The following is a 24,737-nucleotide window of genomic DNA, read 5'->3' as shown; positions in this document are numbered from 1 at the left end:
GGGATGGGTTCTTATCAAATTTATATGCACCTGCTGCCATTGTTCAACCCCAGCACATGGTCTCACAAAAATTTCACTTAAAACATGTTAGCTTGTCTACAGTTTTTATTTAGAAAAAGTTAGTGCGTGTACATAATTTAATATGGTTGTTTATTTCAGCTTGAACAAAATTTCAAACAAATTTGTCCAAGGAGAAAAAGAATCTTGAAGTGGAGTAGTTATAAGTATATGTCTTTAAGCAATTTTACGGTCCGAGAGCTATCAAAATTTCAATGTAAATTTGGTACCTCTGTTACCTTCTTAAGTACTGTAAATTGCTCTATGTCTTTATATTGTGTTTCGCTAAATGAGTCAGTTTAAACTGCTCATGGTGACTTTGTCAATACAAAGATATAACCAGTTAACTCTTTAGAGGTGCTCTTTATAAGTGTAGGATGTGCGCGTATAAGTCATATGAGTCGTTATAAGTATCTATATTTGTAATATGTTTCGCAAAAAAATGTTAAACGCAACTATAAGAAATGATCTTAAGATTCTTGTAGGATGATGTTTTCAAATTTTTTAGAAACATTATTATTTTTATGGAAAATCGTAAAATTGGAGACCATCTCAGGGAAATCGCAAAATTAGCAGTCTATCGAACTATTGTAGGTCAATAGGGTACATATCGAATGGCCAGAGTTCGACTGTGCACCCGATCGAACAGATGCGACGTCGACAGGGCCTGTCGAACAAGGACAGTTCGACATGCTACCATTGTTCGACAACCACAAGCGTTTGGTGCTGGTGCATTCTTTTTTCTTTCCTTGGTCTTTCGTTCCGTCATGGGTGCGGGCTTCGACAGGCCCCTCATCGACCATCTCCCGTTTGACAGGCCTCTAATTTTACGAATTTTCGTAGGTAGCCTCTAATTTTACGATTTTTCATAAAAATAGTAATATTTCTAAAAAAAACTTCTGGTGTTTTCAGTGTAAGCCCTTTCTACAGTTTCTCGTATATCTTCTTTATCAGTGGAATGAGGCAGAGCTTCTATCCTTATTTTTTAAAAAGGAGAAAATTAGGTCAAGTTAGAACAATATATTAAAGACAAATGGGTATTCTTCCAATAGGAATTTAGTACTATCAGACATTTATAGTTGTTTTTTGTTGTCTATTTAAGCGTGTATTAAAAGACACACTTACAAATGTGTGAATTTGGTGTGTAAAACTGTACATAGGCATCTTCGGTGCAACACCACCCCACACTGTCACGGTACCTTCTACTAGCAGTAGCAGTGTACTAAAATTTAAATCTAACTATCAAGCTCATCTTTTGGCCTTGTGTTTGGGTTATAAACTAAAATTTGAATTTCCAGTCTTAAATTTGGAATAGATTTTAAGGTTTATTTCACCGAAGTTTATTTTTCATCTTTGGCTTTTAGATCAATGTGAACACGTAAAAAAAAAGTTTTCGTAATTTTTTTTTTATTTGTAAATATGTTGTTTGGTTTTTTATTCTAAACACCCTAAAGATGGCCCTGTATATATTTATAAGTATATTCAATATTTTATTTGAAACTTTTGTAAGATATATCTATCAATTTATCTATTTTAATATGGTATATGACACACACATTATTACAATGTTATATATTTTAGTTTTAATTTTACTTTTATAGAATTTTTAGTACACATCCTATATGAATATGAATAGTATAATAAAATCAAATTCGTTTAATCCAAAAGAACGAATGTATCATGATCATTCGAGAGTATCATAAAAAATCCGAAAAATAATATACGTGGAGGGGTACGTGCGTGTGATGAGTTCCACCAAAGTGGGTTCAGGTTCTTCAGGGGACGAGGGCCGTGTGCTCAGAGATGTTAATTAACTAAAGAGGGTAACAGCTAGCTAATCTTAATTAACAGCAGCCATGCACGGCGGAGCCTTTTGCCGCCGAACGCTTTCGGTTCCAGAGAGTTGTTAATTTAACCTCCGGGCAAACGTGGACTTTGCTCTCTTGTCCGGGTTCAGTTCGTTCGGTACAGAGTTTAGCTTGTCCGTAGCACAAAAATTCAGGGCCATCTTACCTGCACGTCACATCGTTCAGACGATCACACGGTCGATCGATCGAAACACACGTCGCCTTCACCCATCAATTATATGTGCATGGATGCAATGCATATATTATGCCTGCGTTAAAACGATAAGCAGATTATCTGAATATGGTAGGACAGTTTTGGTTGCGCTTTGATTGACATTTGGGGCCTTCAGAAGTTCAGAGTTAGCAAAAGCATGCAGCCCCCTTTTAATTTTTGCAGTTTTGTTTGCACCTGACTCATCATGGCAGATGATGGATGGGAGCTATGATCGTTCATGATTAAGAACACTAGATTGTCCTTAATTCTATACAAAATTCTGGGGGTTGTTGCAAAGCTCACCTCAAGTGCGCCAGCTCTGTCGACCAAAAAAAAGAACACACAAACACTCTCATCTGCTACTGCCTTTTGCAAATAACAAACACAAGCTAAAGCCCAATAGCCCATGCAGCTACTAGCCGAATGGATTAGAAATTGTTTGCACGTAACCTGGCCATATAGTTTATGCAATGATTCGAGCCTCTCCGTACGTGCAAACACCCACTTTTCTCCATGCACTTCTGATTGCCCGGTTTGTCTGTTCCCTGAATTTCTTCAGTTGTTTTTCTTCAGTGTACGTGTAAGTTTGTGCCGGGTATTTTTGCATTGGGCTAACCTCAATGCATGTTATCATTGAATAGGGTGTCACATCAGTAAAATTATTGACTTGGCAGGATCATTAAATAAGGGAGTTTCATGAGATAAATGAGGAGTTTCATCCTTATAAAATTTATCTGGCTCAGTTACCTAGTTTACAGTCTGTATCTATACCATAAAACTATACACCGAGACTGGCCGTATGGAAGGAAAAACATGGATGCATGAGTACGCGTACATGTCCTCCGCGACAAGAACACGGAAGACGGCTAGCAATTAAGCTTGCAGGAGATTAAAATAACCCGAGCAGGAGTAGGTACGAACAGCTAAGGGGTGCGTGTGCAAAGAGAGGGAGTAGAGAATTCGCAGCTTGCCGGCGTCAGATGCAAGTTCAGAGTTTCAGAAAATCTTCTTATGTTTTTGGACTTTTTCTAGCAGAGCAGAGAGAGAGGTCAGGCAGACTGCTAAACAGCTTGTGGTTGGGATGTCGCAGATTGTAGAACTAACTAAGGTTGACGTTGACATGATACCCATGGGAAGAGAGTCTTGTGGGTTTTCCTTTTGTTCTGGGCTTGAGGCTACATGGCTCGATTCGATCCAGTTCCAAGTTAATACTGGGCTTTGGCTGATGCAATTGTTTGAGAGTCAGACTCATTTCAGGGCTCAAATTCTTCGATGCTAGGTTGGACAAGGTGGCCGGCATGGTCAATGTTCATACAAGCAGATGACAAATGGAGCTGTATAGTGTTTGGCCCAGGTAGTAGTACTGTGTCTTCAACAAAAAAAGAAAAAAAAAACGTAGTTGTACTGTCCATTGATCTTTTCCAATAGCACTACAGCACTAGTATTGAAAATGGCGATGGAAACTCCCAACCGACAGAGTATCGTTTGGTATAATTTTAAGAAACACGTTTAAACCCTTAAGAGGACATTTCCTTGTTTTTGGTGCATATTATCTAAATGGTTATAAAAAAATTATTTGACATCGTATTAAATTGATAGTTATGGTTAATTTCGGTCCAACCGAGAATGTTTTTTTAGGAGATTTACTTCGGTCTAACAAAGGTAGCAAGTTCTTAACGGTATCAAATCATTTCTGATTAACGGTATCAAATCATTTCTGATTATTGGATCTAACAATGTCTATTCTGTTCAGCTAGATCCAATGATAGAAAATAATTTAGTAACATGAGATACTGATACCTCGAGATACTTTTTATCAGACAGGAATAAATCTCTTTTTTTAGAGATGCTATCAGTTTCAACCGATAGTCTGTATCAGCTGAGTTAGCTTAACGATCTAACAACTTCACCGGAACTTCAGAGCTACAAATTATCATATTTTCAACCTGGATGTAAGTAGGAAAATCTCAATATATACATCAACTCCATCTAGATCAACATTGACTGCGACCAAAGTTCCAAAAGCTCCAGCGTCACAGGTGCTAGCGTCTCGACATCAAATTCAACTTTCCAGTCACCAGTTCATAAAAAATGTTGTGACTGCAAGCGATTTCGTCAGAGTCCAAATGCAGGATGACAAACAAATTCAGTAAATTAGTTCATACGATGGTGGAATACTGATGTGAACAAGAAAACTTCCCAGTTAGTATAATGAGCAAGCTGGACTTCAGACAAGTTCTGTCTGAACTCTGCATCAGTACATCTGGCCACACACGCATTGCAATCTGAGCTTAGTTTAATCAAGATTCAAGAAAGCAACGGTTTGTATGATTTATTCAGAATTTAGTTTGATCCTAGGGCGAGCCGAGAGTCATTGATGTGTCCGTGGATGACAGCAACAACAGAAACAGCTAGCAGCTTCGCCAGCTGACTGTAACAAAAGGACACAGTTTCCATGTGTCCAACTCAAGACGAATCGAAATCAGTTAGCAAATTCTCTAGTATAAAAAAGAAATCGGCATCAAGTAGTTTTACAGTTGTACTAACAATATTGGTTCGTGGGGTAATTTTGACGAGGTATAATTTAGCAAAATGGGATTGACAGGACAATAAGAGTTGTTTTTTTTTTCTTAAAGATGAATCAATTCTACATTTGTTGTTTCAATGTCATTTTGCTAGATCTTTGAGGTCCATAATTCATTTTTAGGTCTGCCACAGCATTATTCTGTTACGTACTCATATATTCATATATTCAGTAATGATAGTATTGTTGGGGTCTTGGGGATGTTTTAAGTCTTATAGAAGAGATTTGCTCCGGTCCAATAAAAAGTATATCGAGCTACCAAATCATTTCTTATCATTGGATCTAGCTGAGTAGGATATGCGTTGTTAGATCCAACGATTAGAAACGATTTGGTACCATGAGATACCGGTACCTTAAGATTTTTTTTTTGTTAAACTGTAAAATTGCTCCTTATAGAAACATGCATGTCAAGGATCAATAGCCAATGAAACAAAATTAGCAAAATCAAACATCAAATACGACCTGCGCAACATACATAATTTTTGTTGTTTTTGTTTCTTGATACCAAGATTGAATTTGGAGTTACGTATTAGTGTAGAGGTTTATAGCATCATAGTCTATTTTATATAAAAAAAATTGTCATAACTATTTTAAATCACATGCATAGTAAAAAAAATCTGATGATATCGCTTCCAAGTCGTAACATGCAGCAAAACCAACTCGATTTTGCTATCTGTCTCGACAAAAAGGGGAGAAGCAAACTTAAATTTTTTGACCGCTAGATGGACAATAAGATTCGTGCTGCGGGGACATCAGGATCACGCTTAGGTAGCCAGTTGCGCCGCATGTTTTGTTTTTGGTATGTACTGCATGAGTTACATGAAATAGGATTTTAATTACTATATAGTTAAATATAATTATATTGTAATTACGATATAGTTATATTTATGAGCATTTTTTCTATCCTTGAGAAGGTGCTATGAAAATTTAGTATCTCTAGTTACCTTATACTAATGTACCAAATTTCATATAGAAAATAATGGTACCTTATAATACCTCACAAGGATGTAAAAAACACTCTATATTTATAAGGTTTGCACTCAAAAGCTCTGTTATTGAATGTTGTATTGGTGTATAGTTACACCCCAATAATCCTGCAAGTAGTTCTGAATGAGAAAACTTGTATTATTAGATAAAGTATTGTTAATCTATTAACACAAATCCAATAATATCATGTATAATTAAAAGGTGAGGTAGAGCAGAGAAGAGATGAGAGAGGAAATAAGCTACTCCCATATACTCCCTATGTTCTAAAAAAATCAATTCTCCGGTTTACGTGTCTAACGTTTAATCATCCGTCTTATTTGAAATTTTTTTAGAAAATTAGAAAAAATTAGTCACACGTAAAATACTATTCATGATTTATCATCTAATAAAAACAAAAATATCAATCATAAAATTTTTTTGAATAAGACGAAGAGTTAAAAATTATAGGTGAAAAGTGAAAAATTGGTTTATTTTGGGACGGAGGGAGTAAGAGGTAACATCTACATTATCTTTGAGATAAAAATAGAATTAGAAATGATATATTGGTTCATCGATGATAGAAATTAGTGTATTAGAGATAGAGCAATTTTATCATCCTTGAGAAGGTACCATTGTTATGTAAAATTTAATTTCTTTTGGTATTTAAGGTATCAAGAAATATCAAATTATATATATATATATATAGAAAACAGTGGTGCCTATTGATACCTCTTCAAAGATAAAAAAAATGCTCTTAGAGATAAGTTGTGTTCTTTAATAGGATTATTAACTTGTGAGAAAATATAATAACAGACTAACATTTTATTAATTTATTATTACCTAAAAAGTTTGAAAAATATATTGATATGATTTTTTAAAGTAACTTTTGTATAGGAACTTTTCCCAAACATACAGAATCTAGGTAACGAACGAACGTGGCCGTGGTGTAGAGACGATATGTTATATGTATCAACCTTTAATTAATAAATCATTTACATGAATAAAATTAGAGGTGATATGCATCCACCTCTATTATAAAATTTGCAGTTATAATGCAGAAGAAGAGATGATTCAGTATGAAACCGTGCCCGCATGCAGCTCCATCCGACCATTCGTTTGCACATTCGCGCTGCAACTCTGCACGGCGAGCAGCGGACGGACGAGATAGCTAGGGCACAGTCTTGGACAGCGATCGATTCAGCCATCCAGGCATGCAGCGGCAAAGCACAGCAAGGCCGGCCGGCCGGCCGGCCGAAACTACCCCGTCAAAACTCAAAACCCTGCAATACCTTTTACTTATTCAGAGAGACTGAGACGACAAATCGACAATCCCGAGGCCTTCGCTCTTTGTGCCTGAACACGGTCGGTTTTGCCTCGTTCACCAGCTGATCCCCGAACCCTTGGAATCGTCGTCGTGTATGGAGATCGGCGACGACAAGCGGCTCATGGCCGAGATTGCGGCGAGCTCGCTGGAGCAGGAGGTGGTGGCAGCTGCTGCTCGTCGGGGAGACGACGACGACGTAGCGGCCGTGACGACGACGTCGACGTCGCCGGCCGCCGCTGCTGCCAGCACCACCAGGCCGTACTACGAGTGCGTGTTCTGCAAGCGCGGGTTCACCACGGCTCAGGCGCTGGGCGGGCACATGAACATCCACCGTCGCCACCGTGGCCGCGCCAAGCCGCCCGGCCGCCGCGACGCGCCCACCGGCGTAACGTCGGCAGTACTGTCCCGGCCGGACGTCGAGTGCTACAACCAGAACCGCTACCTGGCGTACAGTACCCCTCCTCCTCCCCCTGTGCGGCCGGCGAATCCTCCGACCGGCAGCAGCTTCGCCACGTACTACACGGGAGACACGGCGCCCACCGTGGCCGGAGTGGATGCAGATTGCCCTAGCCTGACCAGGGAGCTGAGCCTGTTTGGTGTTGCAGATAACTCTTGTGATCACGACCTGTGCCTGCGCCTCGGGCGCGTTGACGATGGGTCGCCGCACACGCCGGAAGGCTCGCCGGAGTGGCTGAGCGGGGAGCTGCCGGAGCTGGACTTGGAACTCAGGCTCGGGCGTCGTCCTCGGCATTGATCGATCGCATGCATGTGGTAGTGCGCGCAGCTCGTCCACACACGCTACATAACACCCCCCCCCCCCCCCAAAAAAAAATGGATTAAAATCCAGCATCTATCCAAGATGAATGTTCAAAACACCAAAAGTGTCGCTGCTGCCTGGGCATGTGCAAAGCTCCGTTCGAGGCGCCGGCCGGCCACCGGCGCCATCCCACCACCACCACGCGACCACACGCTCCTTGTCCCCCTCCACCCGCCGTGTTGTTCACCGCGCCTAATGTCACAGACAAACTTGATGCCGTCCTTTGTTGCTAAACAGGCCCATCCTCACCAGTCACCACTGGGGTATACTATACCTATCTGATATGTACATGTTAAGGATACCCATATCCGGATATCCTACCCCGGTATGTTTTGTTACATGAAGATAAAATATTACTTATTTGATTCTTTGGTACATTTAATCAAATAAACGATGTAATTAACTTCCATAACAATAAAGTTATAATCTAGAAATGTAAAATGATAATATATAAACTTTTTTAAAACAACACTATTTAGCACTTTAGAAAGCGTGTGTGCAAAAGTTCATGAAAATGTTAGAAAAATGCTATGCAAAAGTAGGCAACCCAGTCTGTTACATGCTGATTAACAAGCAGAGTGCCTTGGAGGATTAAGGTCATATCTAGGGTTGTATAAGGAAAAAACCAAATGACATATTTACAAATAGAAAATAATTTACGAATAAAACTTCTATATACGTGTTCATAGTGATCTAAAAGTCAAAATTAGAAAAATAAACTTCGGTCGAAAAAAAATCTTAAAATCAACTTCAAGGTTGAAAATTTAAAATTTAAGTCATAAGCATGATCCAAAGCCAAAAGATGAGGGTAGATACCCGTTTCCTCTTTCTCCTCCTCCTTTTGGCTCAAGTACGAAGAATATCACTTACCATGATAGGGGTAATTATGGTACATGTAATTGTTTGACTTTTTGTGGGCAAAATCAAACAACATATTTATAAATAAAAAATATTTTTGATAAACCTTTTATATATGTGTTCTTATCGATCTAAAAGTTAATTTAAAAATAAAGTACTATAAAGTTGTCCTAACTTTAACTTTAAATTTAAATTTAAAGTTAAAATTTTAGTTTTGTTTATAGGCATAGCCGAAACGAAAACACGATCGTCGTAGAGTCTTGTTCGACTGAACGGGTAAACTGAGCCAATCTCTAGCGTGTTAAAAGAGAGATATCATTAGTGAGAGATAATTAACTATTTAATTAAAAACAATGCTACTAATACATTTGTGAAGAGAGGGATTATTTGTATGTTGGTGCTACTAATACTAAAGGCAAGGAGTGTACGTAGGCATGTTTATGCCATCGTTGATCATTGATTTGGAAGGTAGAAATGAGGCGCCAAAGTAATTATTCTTTTAGTTTATTTTTTATTAAAACTACAAATACTTATAATTTAAACCAAAGTCTTTAAAAGAGCAGCAAAAACTCGATCGAGAGGAAGAGCTCCCAAATTTCCAAATCAATGATCAACAGTTCCCCTAAGAGGTGTTTAAGGAGGAGCTCCCAAATTCCCCGACCCTCTCCCGTGTCCCCACCGTCACCTTGCCTCCTCATTCCCTCCCTTGCACCGCATCCCTTCATGGATGAGCGTGCTAATTGCAAGCAAAAGACGTCTTAAAAAGCTTGAGATTGCATGATTTGATGGTTTTATTGATGTCGCTTATCTATGGATCATCTAAGAGGTTTTTTGATTTTTTTTAAAAAGAAAAATATATAGTTTACAAAACATGAAGTAAAATAAGTAAGTTATTAATCAAATTAAAGAAAAAATGTATTTAATTTACTGGAAAGAAAAAGGAAAGGTCATTATAGCACAAGACACCAAAGAGCGGGAAAGTAGAGATCATACGATAGAGAGTCACGTGGGGTCGTGGCAACCCTAAATCAATAATCGTAGCGTAAAATATACCAATTTATCAAAGCCAACCAGCTCAGTTGAACTATCCAAATACATTAGTTAATACCAACTAACTAACCGTCGAAATTATCTAAATTAGTAAGAATACTTTTTTTAAAAAAAGTTACACCACCTAACAAACAAGAAATAACACATCTAACAAAAAGAAATACTCTATTTATCCCTAAGTAAAGCCTCTCTTCTAAATACATTTATTTTAAGAAGGACGTATTTTTCAATTCGACGAAAGGTGGCCGATTTAGTGCTTATCTTTCCTCTCTGTAGTGTGTGGTTGGACGGTTGGCACATAATTCAGAGCGTGTGTTCTGGTACACGTCCTTCCTCTACAGCTGTCGATGTAAAAAAAATTTTAATCTTTTCTTTCATCCTATTTATATTGAATGACCTCTTTCGATCATTCCGGAAAAAAAACATGAGGTGAAGCTCAATTCGGTGAAAGAGAAGAACAAGAAAAAAGAAGAGCAGAAGGCCCTGGAGAGTGGACACTGTGCATAGTCCAGTCAGCCGGGCAACCCTAGAGGCGAAGGAACACGAGGAGGGGAGGGGAGGGCGGACGCGAGAGAGAGAGCCACCAGAAAATTCCTCCGCAGCTGCTCCCAAATTCCCCAACCCCTCCCCTCCCTCCCTCCCTCCGCGACGCGTCCCCACCACCGCCACCGCCACCGCCATGCGCATCCGCCGCTACGCCGCGCGCCTCCTCGCCTCCTCCGCCTCCGCCCCCTCCTCCCTCCCGCCCCAGCCCGCCGCCGCGGCGGCCTGGTGCCACGCCGCCGCGGACGACTGCGCCATCTGCGACCTCACCCGCTCCGCTGCACCGCAGGTACCCTCCTCCCTCCTCCCCTCCTACCCCGCCGCGCATTATCCCGCCCGCGCGGCGCCGCGACGAGTTTAAGTGATTTCGCCTCGGGTGGGTGGGGTTTCTAATGGTTGTTCGTTCGGGGTGGGGGCGGTGACGCAGGTGGCGCCGGACGCAATCAAGCAGAAGGGGCACATTGCCGGCCGCGTGCCGGAATCCGAGCTCAGGAGCGATGCGCGCGTCGGGCTAGCTGAACGACCTCCTGTTCCGGAAGGTGCGCGCTGTGCTTGCCACTCCTGGGATCACTTGAATGCTTGAATGCGCTAGGGAGATTGGCTTGCTTATGTGCCAAATTTGTGGTCGTTTTGGTGTTCCGTTGTCTGATTGCAGATCAAGGACGTGATATAGATGATGGACCTCCTGCGAAGAAACCTGTCACTGTGCTGGAAGCTACAAAGGGAGCTTGCGGTTTTAGTGATGCCGTGGCGAGGCTGGAAGGTTCGGGAAAAACCGTTACTGAAGTTGCTACTGAGCCGGCAGCTATAGTAGGCGCTCCGGCTGCTAATGGAGCTGTTGGCGGGCAGGAATGTAAAGAGGCAACTTGTCGTGCGGATGAATCCGCTGCTGAGCTGGTTGCTACTGGGGTAGCTTCTTTTTTGACCGGAGCAAGCGCTGAACTAGACGTTTCAAAAACGGCTTCATTTGCTAATTTAACTGTTACTAAGCCAAGAGTTTCAGAGAGAGTTTCACTTGTGCATGAAGCTGCAACTGAGACAAGAGCTAGCGTCTCTGTGCCAAAAGCTACAAAAGGAGCTTCCCCTGATGGCGAAGATGCTGCAAATTCGGAAATTACAAGGGGGCATTCTCAAGAATCTGCTGCCAAAATGGAAGTTACAAAGGAAATTTCCCTTGTTAGTGAAGCTGCTGCTGATACAGAACTTGCAGAGAGAGTTTCTGTTGCTAGCGAACATTTCACTGAACCAGGAGTTAAACTCTCTGTGCCAGAAAGCCCAGAAGTTACAGAGAGAGTTCCTGTTGCAAGTGGCCTACATATTACAGGGTTTGCTTCCCTTGATAAAGAAGGGGCTGTGGAACCAGAAGTCACAGGAAGTGGTTGTATTGCAAATGAAGCTAGTGAGATGAAAGCCAAGGAAGGAGGTTGTATCTTTACCAGAGCTAGTGCAGAGCCAGAAGATACTGGCAGAGCTTCTGTTTGTAGTGGAGATGATGACATTGCTTTAGACGAACCACGGCCCCCTGATTGTGTTTCGGTGGTTGCCAATGTGAAGGTTGGAAATAATGCAGGAGAGGCTGTTGCCAGCAAATTGCACCCTTCTAGAGCCAATGCAGAAAGTGTTGATGGTTCTACCAATTCAACAAGCAATGGTCATGTTAGCTCCAAAAGTCCAACTGCAGACGAAGTGGCACCACCTGGTGGATGTGTAGATACACCCAGTGTTTCATGCTTATCAGACATTGTGGCTAGAAGCATCGGTAAGTCAGGGAGAACAGACATCATATGTTATGCTAGGCGCAAAGGTAAAAGGAAGCTGGAAATGGTGGAGGTAAAGGAAGAAAATGTTGAAATGGATGATAGTGCTATCTGTGATCAATATGATGATAAACTGACATCGGAACAAACTGGTCCTTGCGAGAGTGTAACATCAACTGCTGTATCTGTAGAGATCAAAATTGCTGACATAAAGAGAGAGCTTGAAGACAGTTCAACTGCCAGCAAGGGTAAAAGGAAGAAGGGCCAACGGTTTGAATGTGAAATTGATTATTGCCGCATGACATTCAAGACACGAGCTGACCTTTCTGTTCACAAAAAGAACACATGCACGGTCAAGTCATGCGGTAGACATTTCAGATCCCACAAGTATCTGAGGCGCCACCAGAGCATTCACAATGATGATATGCCATACAAGTGCCCATGGGAGGGTTGCAGTATGGCTTTCAAGTGGTCATGGGATCGGGGTGAGCATTTCCAAGTCCATACTGGCAAAAAACCTTATAAATGCACAACGCCTGGGTGCAGCAAGGTTTATAAGTTTGTTTCAGACTTCACCCGACATAGGAGGAGGTGCAAACCTGAGAGGTAAAAGCTTGTGTGATACAGACTTAGGATAGGAGTAAATCTTGTACTACTGTAGATGCTTTTATTTATTTGCTGGGTGATCGTTGTTGTTCTAGTGACCTATAGTAGAGGATTGCTTGTTACTTTGTTGAGAAAATCTTACAATCAGTAGTTCAGAAATTTTGAATGCGTGTTCTTCAAATATCGTTATACATTCTAAAAATGCTGGTTAATAATATCCGCAATGTTTGTTCGTTGATATATCAATTTTGTGACCTAGGCCTATGTACAGAGCTATTTTTCATTCACTTCTTCTAAATTGGTTTCAGGATAATATATCCTGTTTATCATTGGCATGTTTAATATGTTTGCATCAGAGCACAACGTACGACTTGTTTATTTTAATACTGCCTGCTTTTGGTTAGCTAATTAAGCTTATGGTTGGTTGCGTAATAAGCTTTTGTGTTCAAACTAATAATGTGTATCTTTTCATGTTGACCTATGAAATTTAAATACTTGATCGTCTGTTATGAAGTGATTCTTATATGCATTCCCAGAATAATACTACATATATCAAAAAGCAATTTATGGTATGAGCCGAACCATTAATTACTGCAGATTCTTTAGAATGTGCTTCCATTTGAGATAGTGCTGAGTACACAGGAGATAATTTCTTTGTTTAACCGGTTGTTGTTTGAAAGTAGAATGAAATAGCATGGTGTAAGTTGTGAGATGTAATACTCTGCTCTACTCTATTCTTCTAGTATTCTACTCTTACGATTCTAATTGTGATTCATGCATGCACCAAATTTGCTCCCAAACATGGGGGTGTTCTTTTGTCTCATTAATGATGTACAAATGGAAATGTGCCATGTTATCTGCATTTACTGCCTTGAGAATAATATTGGTAACCAATCTGGCTTTGGTAAATTTCAAGATACCCAATTTTTTTCTCAAAGGCAGTATGAAATATACCTCATTTTTGACACAAATTTGATCGTTTTTAGAAGGATTTGATGCCTTAAGGCTATTATTTTGGTTACGCTATTAGCATTATACGGGTATACCAAAAATGTCCATGAAAGATACAACGTCTGTCCCAAAATATAATGGGATTTTGAGGATGCATCTGGAGTTCTAGACAAGTTGCTGTCTAAATGTATCCTTGAAATCCCTTGTATTTTTCCTTAAAATTTGGTACGGATGTAGTAGTTAGTTACCTGTTGGAAAGCTGTAGGATCTGCAGTTGGTGCCTCTGTTCTGTGTATTTTTGACCCTTTAAGTTTGTACAATTTCATACTTTTGTTCTGTGACTTGCATTCAGTTGATTATATTATATACAGGTTTGTGTATGTAAGAATTAATCAGCATCAATTAGTCTGTCCGTCCTTCTCTGATGCATCAGTGTAAACAATATCAACAGACATCCCCATCACGTGGCTTAACCCAAGGATCTGGATGGCCTTGTTCTGGTAGCAGTGAAATTTTCCAGAACTAATGAAGCAACGGTGCCAGTGGTAGGATGGTCGGATGATTACCCCCAGTTATTTAGCATTCGTCTTTAAAATACTGTCAGCCACGTTCATCATGTGAACTTGGTTTCACCACGTCACCTGTGCTTCTCTTTCTCACAAGAGGAGCTCGAGAGAAACATATGCAGGAGCAGTAGTGCTACAAACTGTGAGCCTGTGACATGGGATTCGTGGCGTTTGCTGGGGGAGAAGGGATGGAGAAGATTCCCGTGCTTCTGATGTTCCCTTGCACCGACGACGCGACTCTGCTGCTGCTGCTGCTGCATGTTTGTGCAAGCTGATGCGGTGTGGGGTTGACGTTGGCAGCGTCTCGCGTGACTGACGCAGGGCATGTTTATTCGGTACGCGGATTCAGCGACCATTGCATCCTGATATTTTCGGTGATATTCTGTCACATGACATACGGGCATCACGTAGGTCTAGGCACATGCAGAGTCCACATGTTAGTTTTTATACATGTTTGACTATTCATCTTTTTCAAAAAATTTACATAATTATTAATTATTTTTATATCATTTCATTTATTGTTAAATATACTTTTATACATATATATAGCTTTATATATTTAACAAAACAATTAAATAAGACGAATAGTCAAACATTTATAAAAAAGTCAACGGTGTCAAATATATAGGGATAGAGGTAGAACTTTTTTTTTATCGAGATACATATCTTAGGATTGATAGAATCGTTGTAGGATATAGATGTGCATCAATAATTTATTTTTATATTATTTTTAAAACCTACGTTAAATAAAAGTGTTAGCTCTGTTATGTGGTTTTCTTTTTATTAATATCTCTCTATTTGTATGTCATATATTGTTATTTCTATATTTCCACGCATAATAGCTACATATGATTGATAAAATATTAAATTAACCTAAGAATAATATCTCAAGGTTCTCGATTCTATGATACACTCTTACGATCTGTAGCACTTTGAGAAAAATGATACTGTCAAATAGATCCTAAAGGTTGGGTACGACACCCAAAAGTGTGGCCACTACCAGCCCAGTGATACGCTGGTCTAAGTTTTTACTTTGAACCTTACCGGTTTGAAAGCTAAGGCTAAAAAGGTAAAATGATAAAAATGTCTACACTAATTTAAAAATTAAGTTTTAAAAATTCAAATTTGGCTGCAACTTCAAGGTTGACGAGCTGCCAAACGGTCCGGTTGCATTAGCCATTTGGCAATGTGCGTGTAGCAGCGCACATGGTGAGTAATGTCTGATTCTGTCTGGTGTGTGGTTTTCTCACGGTAACATGAACATGAAGCAGTCCAGCAGTGTGCTCTGCGTTACTGCTGAAGAACAGAAATGCATATCTTGCTAATTTTTTTCCCGAGTTTGTAACTTTGTATTACTTTGTGCGCACTGCACCCATGGGTTTCTTTTGTGCTTTAAATTATTGCAACATGATGAATTTGATGATGTGCACAAAAACTGCATTCTCAACCATTATATATAGAGTATATGTATCTGTCTTGCTGACAGCAACAATTTATACATGATGTACACAACTTTTCTATGCAACTCCTCCTAGTTGCTAGCTGGTGAACACACAATTCCTAGGAAGGCTACCAGTCTCGTTCACAACTACTTAAGATCACAACTGAAGGAATAAACTCATTTTCCAGCAAGCAATCGGGTGATTCATACCACTATGCTTTGAAGGGAATCAAACTGGAGTGCAGCCTTTTTCTTGATTGCTCCAGGTGAACCATCTCAGTTCAGTTCATGGATGGGGTTGGTATATCCAACTCCCTGTAATCTTTGCGTATGCTCCATAGGATCTCAGCACATCGCCTCATGCTTGGCCTGTTCCTCTTGGTAGTAGCCAAGCACTGCAGAGCCAGCTCGTACATTTTCTCGACAGCCAGATTGATCGCATCACTTGCTTCTAGATTTGGATCCAGTGTTTGTATCGCATTACCCTCCACAAATTTTTCCATTGCCTGTATAAAACGTGATATATGTTTCATTGGGTGATGGAAATCAATTTGAGATGTAACAGTAGAAAAATTAGAACAGCGTAAAGCTAACCCATTTTGCAGTAACGCGTTCAACGATAGTTCTCCTTGGTTCTATCGGGCGCCTCCCTGTTATCAACTCTACCAGCAGGACTCCAAAGGAGTAGACATCACTCTTCTCATTGAGCTGGTATGTTCTGAGATATTCTGGATCAAGATAACCTGCTGTTCCTTTGACTTGGGTCGAGACATGGCTAGCATCAATTGGGGCTAGCTTGGCAAATCCAAAGTCAGCAACCTTAGCCCTATAATTGTTTGTCAGAAGAATGTTTGACGATTTGATGTCCCTGTGGATGACTGGGTGATCTGCATGGGTAAAAACATGTGGGTTATAATTAAGTTGCTAGTACTTGCTAGTGACAAAAGTGGTTTGACCCAACATGTTGTGATACATTAAAGTAGCCATCTATTGAACTCTAATCATGGATACATTTTCCAGTATAAAATACTCATTTTTCTAATGAGAGTATAGGTCAGCTCTGAACAGCCCATTGCTCCAGGGCAGGCTACCAAGTAGCAAAAACTATTACTCGCATAGGAATGAACTGATGGAATGAAGGATAAGGATACACAGATCAAGGATATTAGGAAGTCCAACACGGCAAAAATATTTTACTTTCTTCTATTTAGGAGCATTAGAAGCAGCTAAAGACACCGTGTTTCCTAAACGTTCATTCCTTTCAGGACATGAACATTCAAGTGTTTGTTCTGAGGGCTTCTTGTTGTGATAGAAGTTCCAGTACCCAATGTTGGATTCACTGTAATTATTGGTTATCTTTTCTGAATTCACCAATAGGTGCTAAGTTTGAAATACCATAGTCATAGAAGAAATTGATATACCTGAGTAGGTGTGAAGATACGTAACAGCGTGAGCCACGTCGATTGCAATATCCAATCTTAGAGAGAATTCAAGAATATTTCCATTGACACCTGCATATGGCTAACCTCATGTAAGACACAATTATCACAAACCCTAGCCTTTTATTTTCCTTAAAAAGAGGGGATCGGCAGGATCATGGGGATCTTACAATCAAGGTGTTCTCGAAGATTACCATTGGGAACATATTCCACAATGATTAACTGCTCACCACCAAACTCCAGGTACCCATGAAACCTTACCAAATTAAGGTGCTCAATGCATTGCAACGTTTCAATCTCGTTCCGGAACTCACGGCCCATATGCTTGTCATACACAGTCTAAAAAAAAGGAAAGCAACCAACATAAGCTTTTTGGGCAACTCTTGGGTGTATTTTACTTGTAGTACCAATAGAAAAAGGTTTTTTTTATTTTGTTAATTACTTAATTAGTATTATTTTGTAATTTTGTTTTTTCGCAATAAAGATCCTAATAAAAAGGACGATATTACCCCTTTGAATTTCTACTACACCTAATATTGTTGATAGTATAATTTAATCACAGCCATCCGATAAAAATAGAACAATGGAATGATTAAATTCTACTATCAATAAAATGCACCGGAGTCAGCCCCAAGCTTTTTATAGGTAATCAATATTCACAAGCTTATGCAGTCTGCAAACTGAACATACAAAGGAAATGAGAGCAAACCTTCTTGGCCCGTTTGACGGCGATTAGAGTGCCGTCATTAAGCTGGCCTTTGTATACTGTCCCGGAACCACCCTGCCCGATCTTCAGATTTGGTGAGAAGTTTTTGGTTGCTTTCTGGATCTGTGGCAAGGAGAACATCGTGCTTCCAGGGATCTCCTTGTCTGAAGAATTCCTGTGCATGGGACCATACAGTCCTCTAATTGATCTCCGTCTCTCGAAATTGCTCCCACTGCTAGAACCTTGTGAGCTTATCGACTGTGACACTGCTAATTTAGCAGAAATAAGTATCTGAACTAGGTGAAAAATAACATAACGATGACAATTCTTACAGTGCAAAGGTAAAAAAAAATGCCATTTACATTTTTCAATGAATTCAAAGGCATCTATTAATGTCTGCATCATAACTTCGGCATGGGCCACTACAATAATTATTCAGACTGAGAGTGCATGATTCATCGATGTTAATTTACAGAGCATGGAATTCTCCTTCAATCAGAGAGGGATCAAGAAACGATAGCTTATGGAGGGGTTTGCATATAGTATGGATTATGGTTGGTGAATTTTGACCGAGATGGGTCCAGGATCAAATGGAGACAAATAAAAAAACAATAAAGAAGAAGCAGTTCGAGAGTGCGTGCGCACCTCTGATTAAACTAAGGATGGCAGACGAGCAGGCACCATCCTGATGCACACGCGCCACAAGACGCATGCAAGCAAAAGCTAATCTACGATTAGACGCCGTACAAGTCCAACTGAAGAAAATACCTCGAGAAGTTCTCGTCATCACAATTCACAGCACGTTTTTTTTTCTACCCTTAATACCGGAGCAAAAATTACTGCATATATACTGAGATTATCCTCTCAATTATGGCACCGTACTACACATAGTACGCGTTGACCGCAGGCAGTTGACGAACAGGACAACACACAAAAAAGGACTAGTTTTGCCGACAAAAGTATCATCTTGAATTTATTTCCCCCCAAAAAAGCTTCGAACAAATGGAGGAGAAGAGAAGGAATACATATTCGCGCGACTTACGCTGTTGGGAGGGATGGAAGTCGTCAGACAAGGAGGTCTCCGGCGAGCGCGCCTCCGCGGAGACGAAGCATGACCGGAAGGCGCCGAGCAAGGCGACTGCGCGGCCGCCGGCGCTGCTGACGGACCTGTCGGAGCTGTACGACTCCGTGGTGCCGACGGAGGCGCGGGAGAGGTCGCGGCTGTCGCCCGGGTCGCTCCGCGGCCTCGCCCTCGCCGCCGAGCCGCCGCCGCCGTCTCTGCTCCCCATCATCTCCGTCTCCGGATCGATCAGAGCAAGGAGCTATCGGCGACCGAGGTGGGAGAGGAGAGGGCAGGGGAGGAGGAGAAGAACGGGGCCAACCGCGCTGCTGGTTTGGAAGGAAAAAAGTGGCGCTCCTTCTGCCTTTGATGACGACGGGGAGCGGAGCGGAGGGGGGAAGAAGATGAGGAGGAGGAGGAGGAGGAGGAGGTCGGAGACTCGGCCGTGGGCGGGCGGGGTTGGGTTGGCGGCTTTCTTCCGCTGCCGCGCGCGGATCAAAGTGGATGACTGGTTCGGGTGAAAGAGACGACCTGCGTACTCCCGCTGCATGCGGGCCCCACTAGCCTATAAAGGTTTAAAATTCTAAAAAGGTGGAATTTGTTTGTGTTGGGTTGTTCCGGGATGGACCATGTTGAGGATGGTGAGGGGTTGTTTTAAGGGGGAAAGAAAGCATTTTGGGGTGTTTTGCTAAGAAAAATTGTATTGTGAGGATGATTTATGTTCCTTCTTAAATGTAGAAAATTTTTTTTTTGTTAATTTCTACAAAAATCTATTTTTTTAGTCATGTGTTCGAAATAAGACCTTAAACAGCAGCGACGATAACAACGACGATAATTGGGCCGTCTTCATTCTCTTTTGATATCAACGGTTCATCGTATTCATTTTCAAAGTTTATATTTTTCGAACAATTTATGATAAAAAGATATAGTGGCACCACCTAAACCATAAAAGTAAAAAGAGTAAAATTAGTGTGGACGCCAATAAATATCAATTGATTAGCGTTGACAGCAATAAATAGCAAAGATGAAGAAATACAATAACACATGGACAGGAAGTGGCTAACACTAGGCTTTTTATCATCATTGAAAAGTATCTCAAGGTAATAAGAATTTTAGTATAAATTTTTGGTATCTCAAGTACCACACTTTTTAAAAGCTTTAAAAACAATTATAGTGATAAGAAGGTGACGGCGGGGGTAGGGAGGATGAAAGTTGGGGAGCTGAAAATTTCAGAAAATGGGGTTGGCTTTGTTTCTTAAGTGGAAAGATGGAGTCGAGCTATTCATTTCCAATCAACATCACCGTTTCACTTATATTTATTTTAGTCAATTTTTTATTAGCAACTAGGAAATCTGTGGGTAAAACTTTATATGTGTATTCTCATTAATTTACAAGTAAATATGGTACAATAAACTAAGATAATAAGACATTGAAATCAATTTCAAAATTGAGTTTTAAAATTTAAATTTTCTCTAGGCTCGTAAGTTATTGGTACAATGATAAGGCTGATAATATTATTTAAACTAGTAAATATGCTTTTGTTTTTCCATCAATTTGATATTGTCCCCTTTGTAAATCATAGTTCCAGCCTAATATCTGTGCCGTGTGTGTCTATACTCTAGCCCATTTCCAGTGTTCACTGAGCCAGGGGCGAGCCACCTCTGCAGCATGTCGGGTGACTGTTCAGGCTTCATCACCAGTACTTTCACTATATTTATATTATAATATATGTTAAAAGTTATATATCATTAGCCTATGCTTAGTCATTAGAGATATTATTGGCTCTGTCACTGCACTTAGCAGTAAACAGTGGAGTAATATCACATCTTACGGTGGGGCACTCGACCGTATTCGTCAAGAAAGATTGACAGTGACGATAATGGAGACATACTAGAGTCGAATCAAGCCATTGGTTTGGTACTTCGGTGGCTGCCAACGATGACCAAATGTTTCAAGCTCGACGAGTGGCAGCGGAATGGTCGTATGGTTGTGTTTTTTGGTTAATAAAAAATAAAAAATATATATTCTTCGCTCTTCTATAGTTATTTAATAGTATAAAATTTAGTTAATTAATACAAAATCTTTTTTAAAAAAGAGATGATAAGCATATATAACATTACTTTAAAAATATTTCATTTAGCGGTTCAAATAACACGAATGGAAAAAGAAATAATATGAACTAAAAGAACTTAGGCTGTGTGGCATCTAGAGGTGGCAACGGGGACCCGATACCCGATTCCCCACGGTGAATTCACCTATTAGAGGATGAGAATGGTTGAATTTTAGTACCCATGGGATGGAAATGGTAGCAAATTCATCCCCGTTGGGGATGGCGGGGACGGGGACGGTGCACCGTTCCCCGTCCCCATTCCCCGCGAGGACCCGACTATACTATTGAGGGACGTAATATAGACTTTATTTATATAGCTTGGCCCAAAGAATTAAAGCCCGGAAGACATAGTATATAAGGCTAAACCTAACCCTAGTCTCCCCTCTCCACCGGCTGCACGCTTGCACACCTATCCCATCCGGCGGCGCCAGGGAGGCAGGGAGGCCAATGCACCGGCTGATCGCCGTGCCGGCCGCCCTCCTACTCGCAGCCCTCGGCCGCGCTGGCGCCCCACTCGCCGCCGCACCGCGCCACCTCCCCACTCGCCGCCCCACTGCGCCGGCATGCGCTCCCGCCCGACGCCGGACGTGCAGTCCCGCCCGACGGCCGACGCCCAAGGCAGGGAGGGCGAAGCGCCAGCCGGCCGCCGCACCGGCCGCCCTCCTACTCGCCGCCCCCCGCCGCGTCAGCTCCCCACTCGCCACCCCAGCGCGTTGTCCTGCGCTCCTGCTCGGCCGCCCGTCATTGTCTGCCGATGACTGACACCCACGGTGGTTGGCCGCGTCCCCGCCCGACGCTCCCCCTTCCCCTTCCCCACCATCACGCTGGTCGTCGCGTCGCCGGTGGTCTGTTGCCTCTCCGGCCGATGGCCAACCCCCAACGCGCCGCTCACTACCACGTTGGCCGCTTGACAGCCGCGGGGAAAACCACTGTGAAAAAATCCCCGCGGGTTCGGGGATGGGTTCAATATAAACCCCGTGGTGTTTCGCGGGGACGGGGACGGGGAAAATTTATCCCCGTGGGGACGGGGACGGGGTGTTGTTCCCGGACGGGGAACTCCTCGTTGACATCTCTAGCTGGCATCGCATCCGACTGCACCTGGTCTATGCTGCTAAGCCAACGTCGGCCATCACGGAGACAAACTCCCTGTTTAGTTCCCAAATTTTTTTTTCAAAAACATCACATCGAATTTTTAGACATATAAATGGAGCATTAAATATAGATGTAACAAAAAACTAATTACACAGTTATGTGAGAAATCATGAGACGAATCTTTTGAGCTAATTAAGCCATGATTAGCCATAAGTACTACAGTAACCAACATGTTCTACGACGGATTAATTAGGCTTAAAAAATTCGTCTCGCAGTTTTTTAGCGGAATCTGTAATTTGTTTTTACATTTATGTCAAAAACCGTTTCCGACATCTAATCAAACGTGTGACGTGACATCTCTTGCAAAAATTTTTACAATCTAAACGCTACCAAACGCATCAGGCGCCTAGCGGCTGCGCTGATAGTCGGTGGGACCCAAGCTTGGCAGCCGTGTGGAACTGGAAATTTCTGAGTGAAGTCAAAGTCAATCCTTCTTAACGCATGCCCCAGCGTTGGGTCTTCACCTACCCTACGGAGCACACGGCATAATCCCTCCAGGTGTATGACAAGTGGGCCTCCCTCCAGTTGCCTGGCCCACACTTGGTAACACACACCAAACAACGTAGCTGGGTACGTCGGTGCGCGTACACGTAGACGGAGCCGAATCCCAAGTACACCGACCGGTGAGTCGCTGGTCAACAGCAAGTCGGCACGCGACGTGGGGCTCGCAGCATGGCGCACAAGGCACAGCGACCGGCGTCGCGCGCCTGAGACAAATAAAATTACCTGGGTTTCGTTTATATCGTATAGGGGGACAAAATTGCTGCACATCAGTATCGTCATTATTGACGATAATAGTGACAACCAAGTAAAAAACACTTGGATTTGAATTCGAATTTTGGAACAAAATTATCATGTTTTTGAAACGGTTACCATGCGATTTGATGTTTTAATTTTTAAATGTTTTTAATAAATAATTTTATTATTAAACTTTCTAGATAATTGTTACTACTATATATAACTGTCACTGAGATTTTTTAATATTTTCCTTTAATTTTTTAATTATTTTAATTTACACTATATTTTACCGATCTCCACCTCCGAATACCCAAACCGTGTCCTCGTGATAGTGCCGCGATACTCGTGGTGGTTTCGCAAACGGTGGCGCCGACCACCTCGGTGCGCGGCACGGCGAATCCTCCGTGCCGGACGGCAGCGCAACCAAGCGCGAGGCGGGCCTTTGATCCGCGGCACGGCCACGGTGAGTTGGCGACGCGAGCGCGTGCACGTGCAGCCGTGCAGGCGTTGTCATTTGTCAATGCGGTAACCTTACAAGACACGAAATTTTTGTTCGAGTTTACTGTTTACGGAGGCGTTTCGTTGTTGTAGCGTGGGTTTCGACTTTCATGCATGGTTTAATCAGTGCGCGTGTCCGTGGCACCGTGCGTTGGTGCGAGATGAAAGAGCGACCGGTAGATGTTCTAGTACACGATTTGCCGTGCTCTAGTACACGATTTGCCTCACCGTACGTACGCGCGACGTTGCTGGAACTGCATTCTGTAGATTTTTATTATTTAAACTATACTACTGTATGATGTACACACAAATCTGCCATAAAAGTGAATACTCCTAGTACTTCACTGGGTTGATGGTCAAACAATATTTCTAAAAACAAAAAATAATTTATAGATAAAATTATATATATATATATATAGCAATATAAAATATAAGGCTGAAAAATATAGCTTTGTATATCACGATTATCGATATCGTAAAAATCATTATGATTTTTGTCAAGAATATCGTGATAATTGGGATACATTGTGCAGTTTTGTCGATCAAACCGTGGTGGCACAATTTAAAATTTTTGAAATCAAATTTACCGTGGTGGCACTATAATCATCGATTTTCGTCAAACCGCCCGGCGCAGTTTTGGCTTGTAAAAGGTTCCGCTTGTAAAATGGTCGTGAGAACCCAGGTCCGATCGGCACCGCTAGCTAGGCTGGGCCAAACAAAGAGCCAATCGTTGCCATCTGGTCTTCATGCGGTTCCATCCCATCTTTCTTCGAGTTGCAGAGCATGCGCAATCCCGATCCAACCGGGCCTTCAGCAGCAGCAGCGTCAGTCCGGCCCGGCCTTGGATATGCCAGCTCGGCAACCGGCGCGCTGAGTTCCATCCGCAGGATTAGCAAGGCTATCTCAGTACAACTTCCAGTACTGTGCAACCCCCAGCTGCAGCAGCAGTTGGCTTCAGTCATCTGGAAGCAGAAACAGTTTCCTGCAGCGACGATGCCTGCCAATCCATCCATCTGATCACCTCATTACTCCAGCAACGGGGACACCAGCACGGCGTACGACCCCTGGAGTACAATTGTTCGATCGCGGAGGCCTATTGGGCCGCGACGCCACGGTTGAAAGCTGTAGGTCGAGCTGTGCGTATTGACTTCTCTTTCACCGGACTAGTACGGGCTTTCCACCGTGTGGCCTCTTTTCCTTCCGGGACAGCGAGCGGCCGGTGGTGACGGGCCGTGCGTACGGGGCGCCTACGTGCTGCCGGTGCCGGAGCGAGCCGCGTCTGCCACCAAACCGCAGTAACTCAGGCGCCGTGACTTGTGTGAGGCGAGCGGGCGGACGCGGCCCACGGCATCCGCAGTAGGGAGCAGTGGAGTGGAGCGGGGTGGGGTGGGGTGCCAGTAGCACGCATTAACGCGCGCCGCGCCCACCTGCGGCGGCTTCGGGCGACGCGATC

At 42.2% G+C, this 24,737-nt stretch overlaps 2 protein-coding genes across 2 annotated transcripts; one reads left to right on the top strand and one right to left on the bottom strand.

Moving 5' to 3' along the window:
* The first annotated feature begins 7,086 nt into the window (after window positions 1–7,086).
* On the top strand, window positions 7,087–12,840 carry LOC102710193 (protein sister of odd and bowel-like). Its single transcript, XM_006650979.1, has 4 exons — window positions 7,087–7,721; window positions 8,047–8,134; window positions 10,688–10,799; window positions 10,916–12,840. Exons 1-4 carry the CDS (start codon window positions 7,087–7,089, stop codon window positions 12,625–12,627), a joined length of 2,547 nt encoding a protein of 848 aa, XP_006651042.1. The 3' UTR covers window positions 12,628–12,840.
* A 2,668-nt stretch (window positions 12,841–15,508) lies between these two features.
* Window positions 15,509–19,233, bottom strand: LOC102705231 (calmodulin-binding receptor-like cytoplasmic kinase 2). The gene is made up of 6 exons (XM_006649341.3): window positions 18,769–19,233; window positions 17,730–17,992; window positions 17,191–17,359; window positions 17,003–17,092; window positions 16,176–16,468; window positions 15,509–16,087 (listed from the first exon to the last, which is right to left on the bottom strand). Exons 1-6 carry the CDS (start codon window positions 19,016–19,018, stop codon window positions 15,863–15,865), a joined length of 1,290 nt encoding a protein of 429 aa, XP_006649404.1. The 5' UTR covers window positions 19,019–19,233; the 3' UTR covers window positions 15,509–15,862.
* Window positions 19,234–24,737: the final 5,504 nt, after the last annotated feature.

This window comes from Oryza brachyantha, chromosome 3 (genome assembly GCF_000231095.2).
Source record: "Oryza brachyantha chromosome 3, ObraRS2, whole genome shotgun sequence".
In the NCBI taxonomy this organism is placed as follows: domain Eukaryota; kingdom Viridiplantae; phylum Streptophyta; class Magnoliopsida; order Poales; family Poaceae; genus Oryza; species Oryza brachyantha.
This window is presented reverse-complemented; position numbering and strand designations above follow the sequence as displayed.

Bases quoted from the DNA above. Each gene is read 5' to 3' on its own strand.
- LOC102710193 (XM_006650979.1), top strand. From the start codon at position 7,087: ATGGAGATCGGCGACGACAAGCGGCTCATGGCCGAGATTGCGGCGAGC. The intron at 7,722-8,046 runs GCTCGGGCGTCG...GTTGCTAAACAG, and splicing joins GAGCTGGACTTGGAACTCAG to GCCCATCCTCACCAGTCACC. The intron at 10,800-10,915 runs GTGCGCGCTGTG...GTCTGATTGCAG, and splicing joins ACGACCTCCTGTTCCGGAAG to ATCAAGGACGTGATATAGAT.
- LOC102705231 (XM_006649341.3), bottom strand. From the start codon at position 19,018: ATGATGGGGAGCAGAGACGGCGGCGGCGGCTCGGCGGCGAGGGCGAGG. The intron at 17,093-17,190 runs GTAAGATCCCCA...AGCCATATGCAG, and splicing joins TCTTCGAGAACACCTTGATT to GTGTCAATGGAAATATTCTT. The intron at 16,469-17,002 runs GTATATCAATTT...TTACCCATGCAG, and splicing joins GTATCTTCACACCTACTCAG to ATCACCCAGTCATCCACAGG.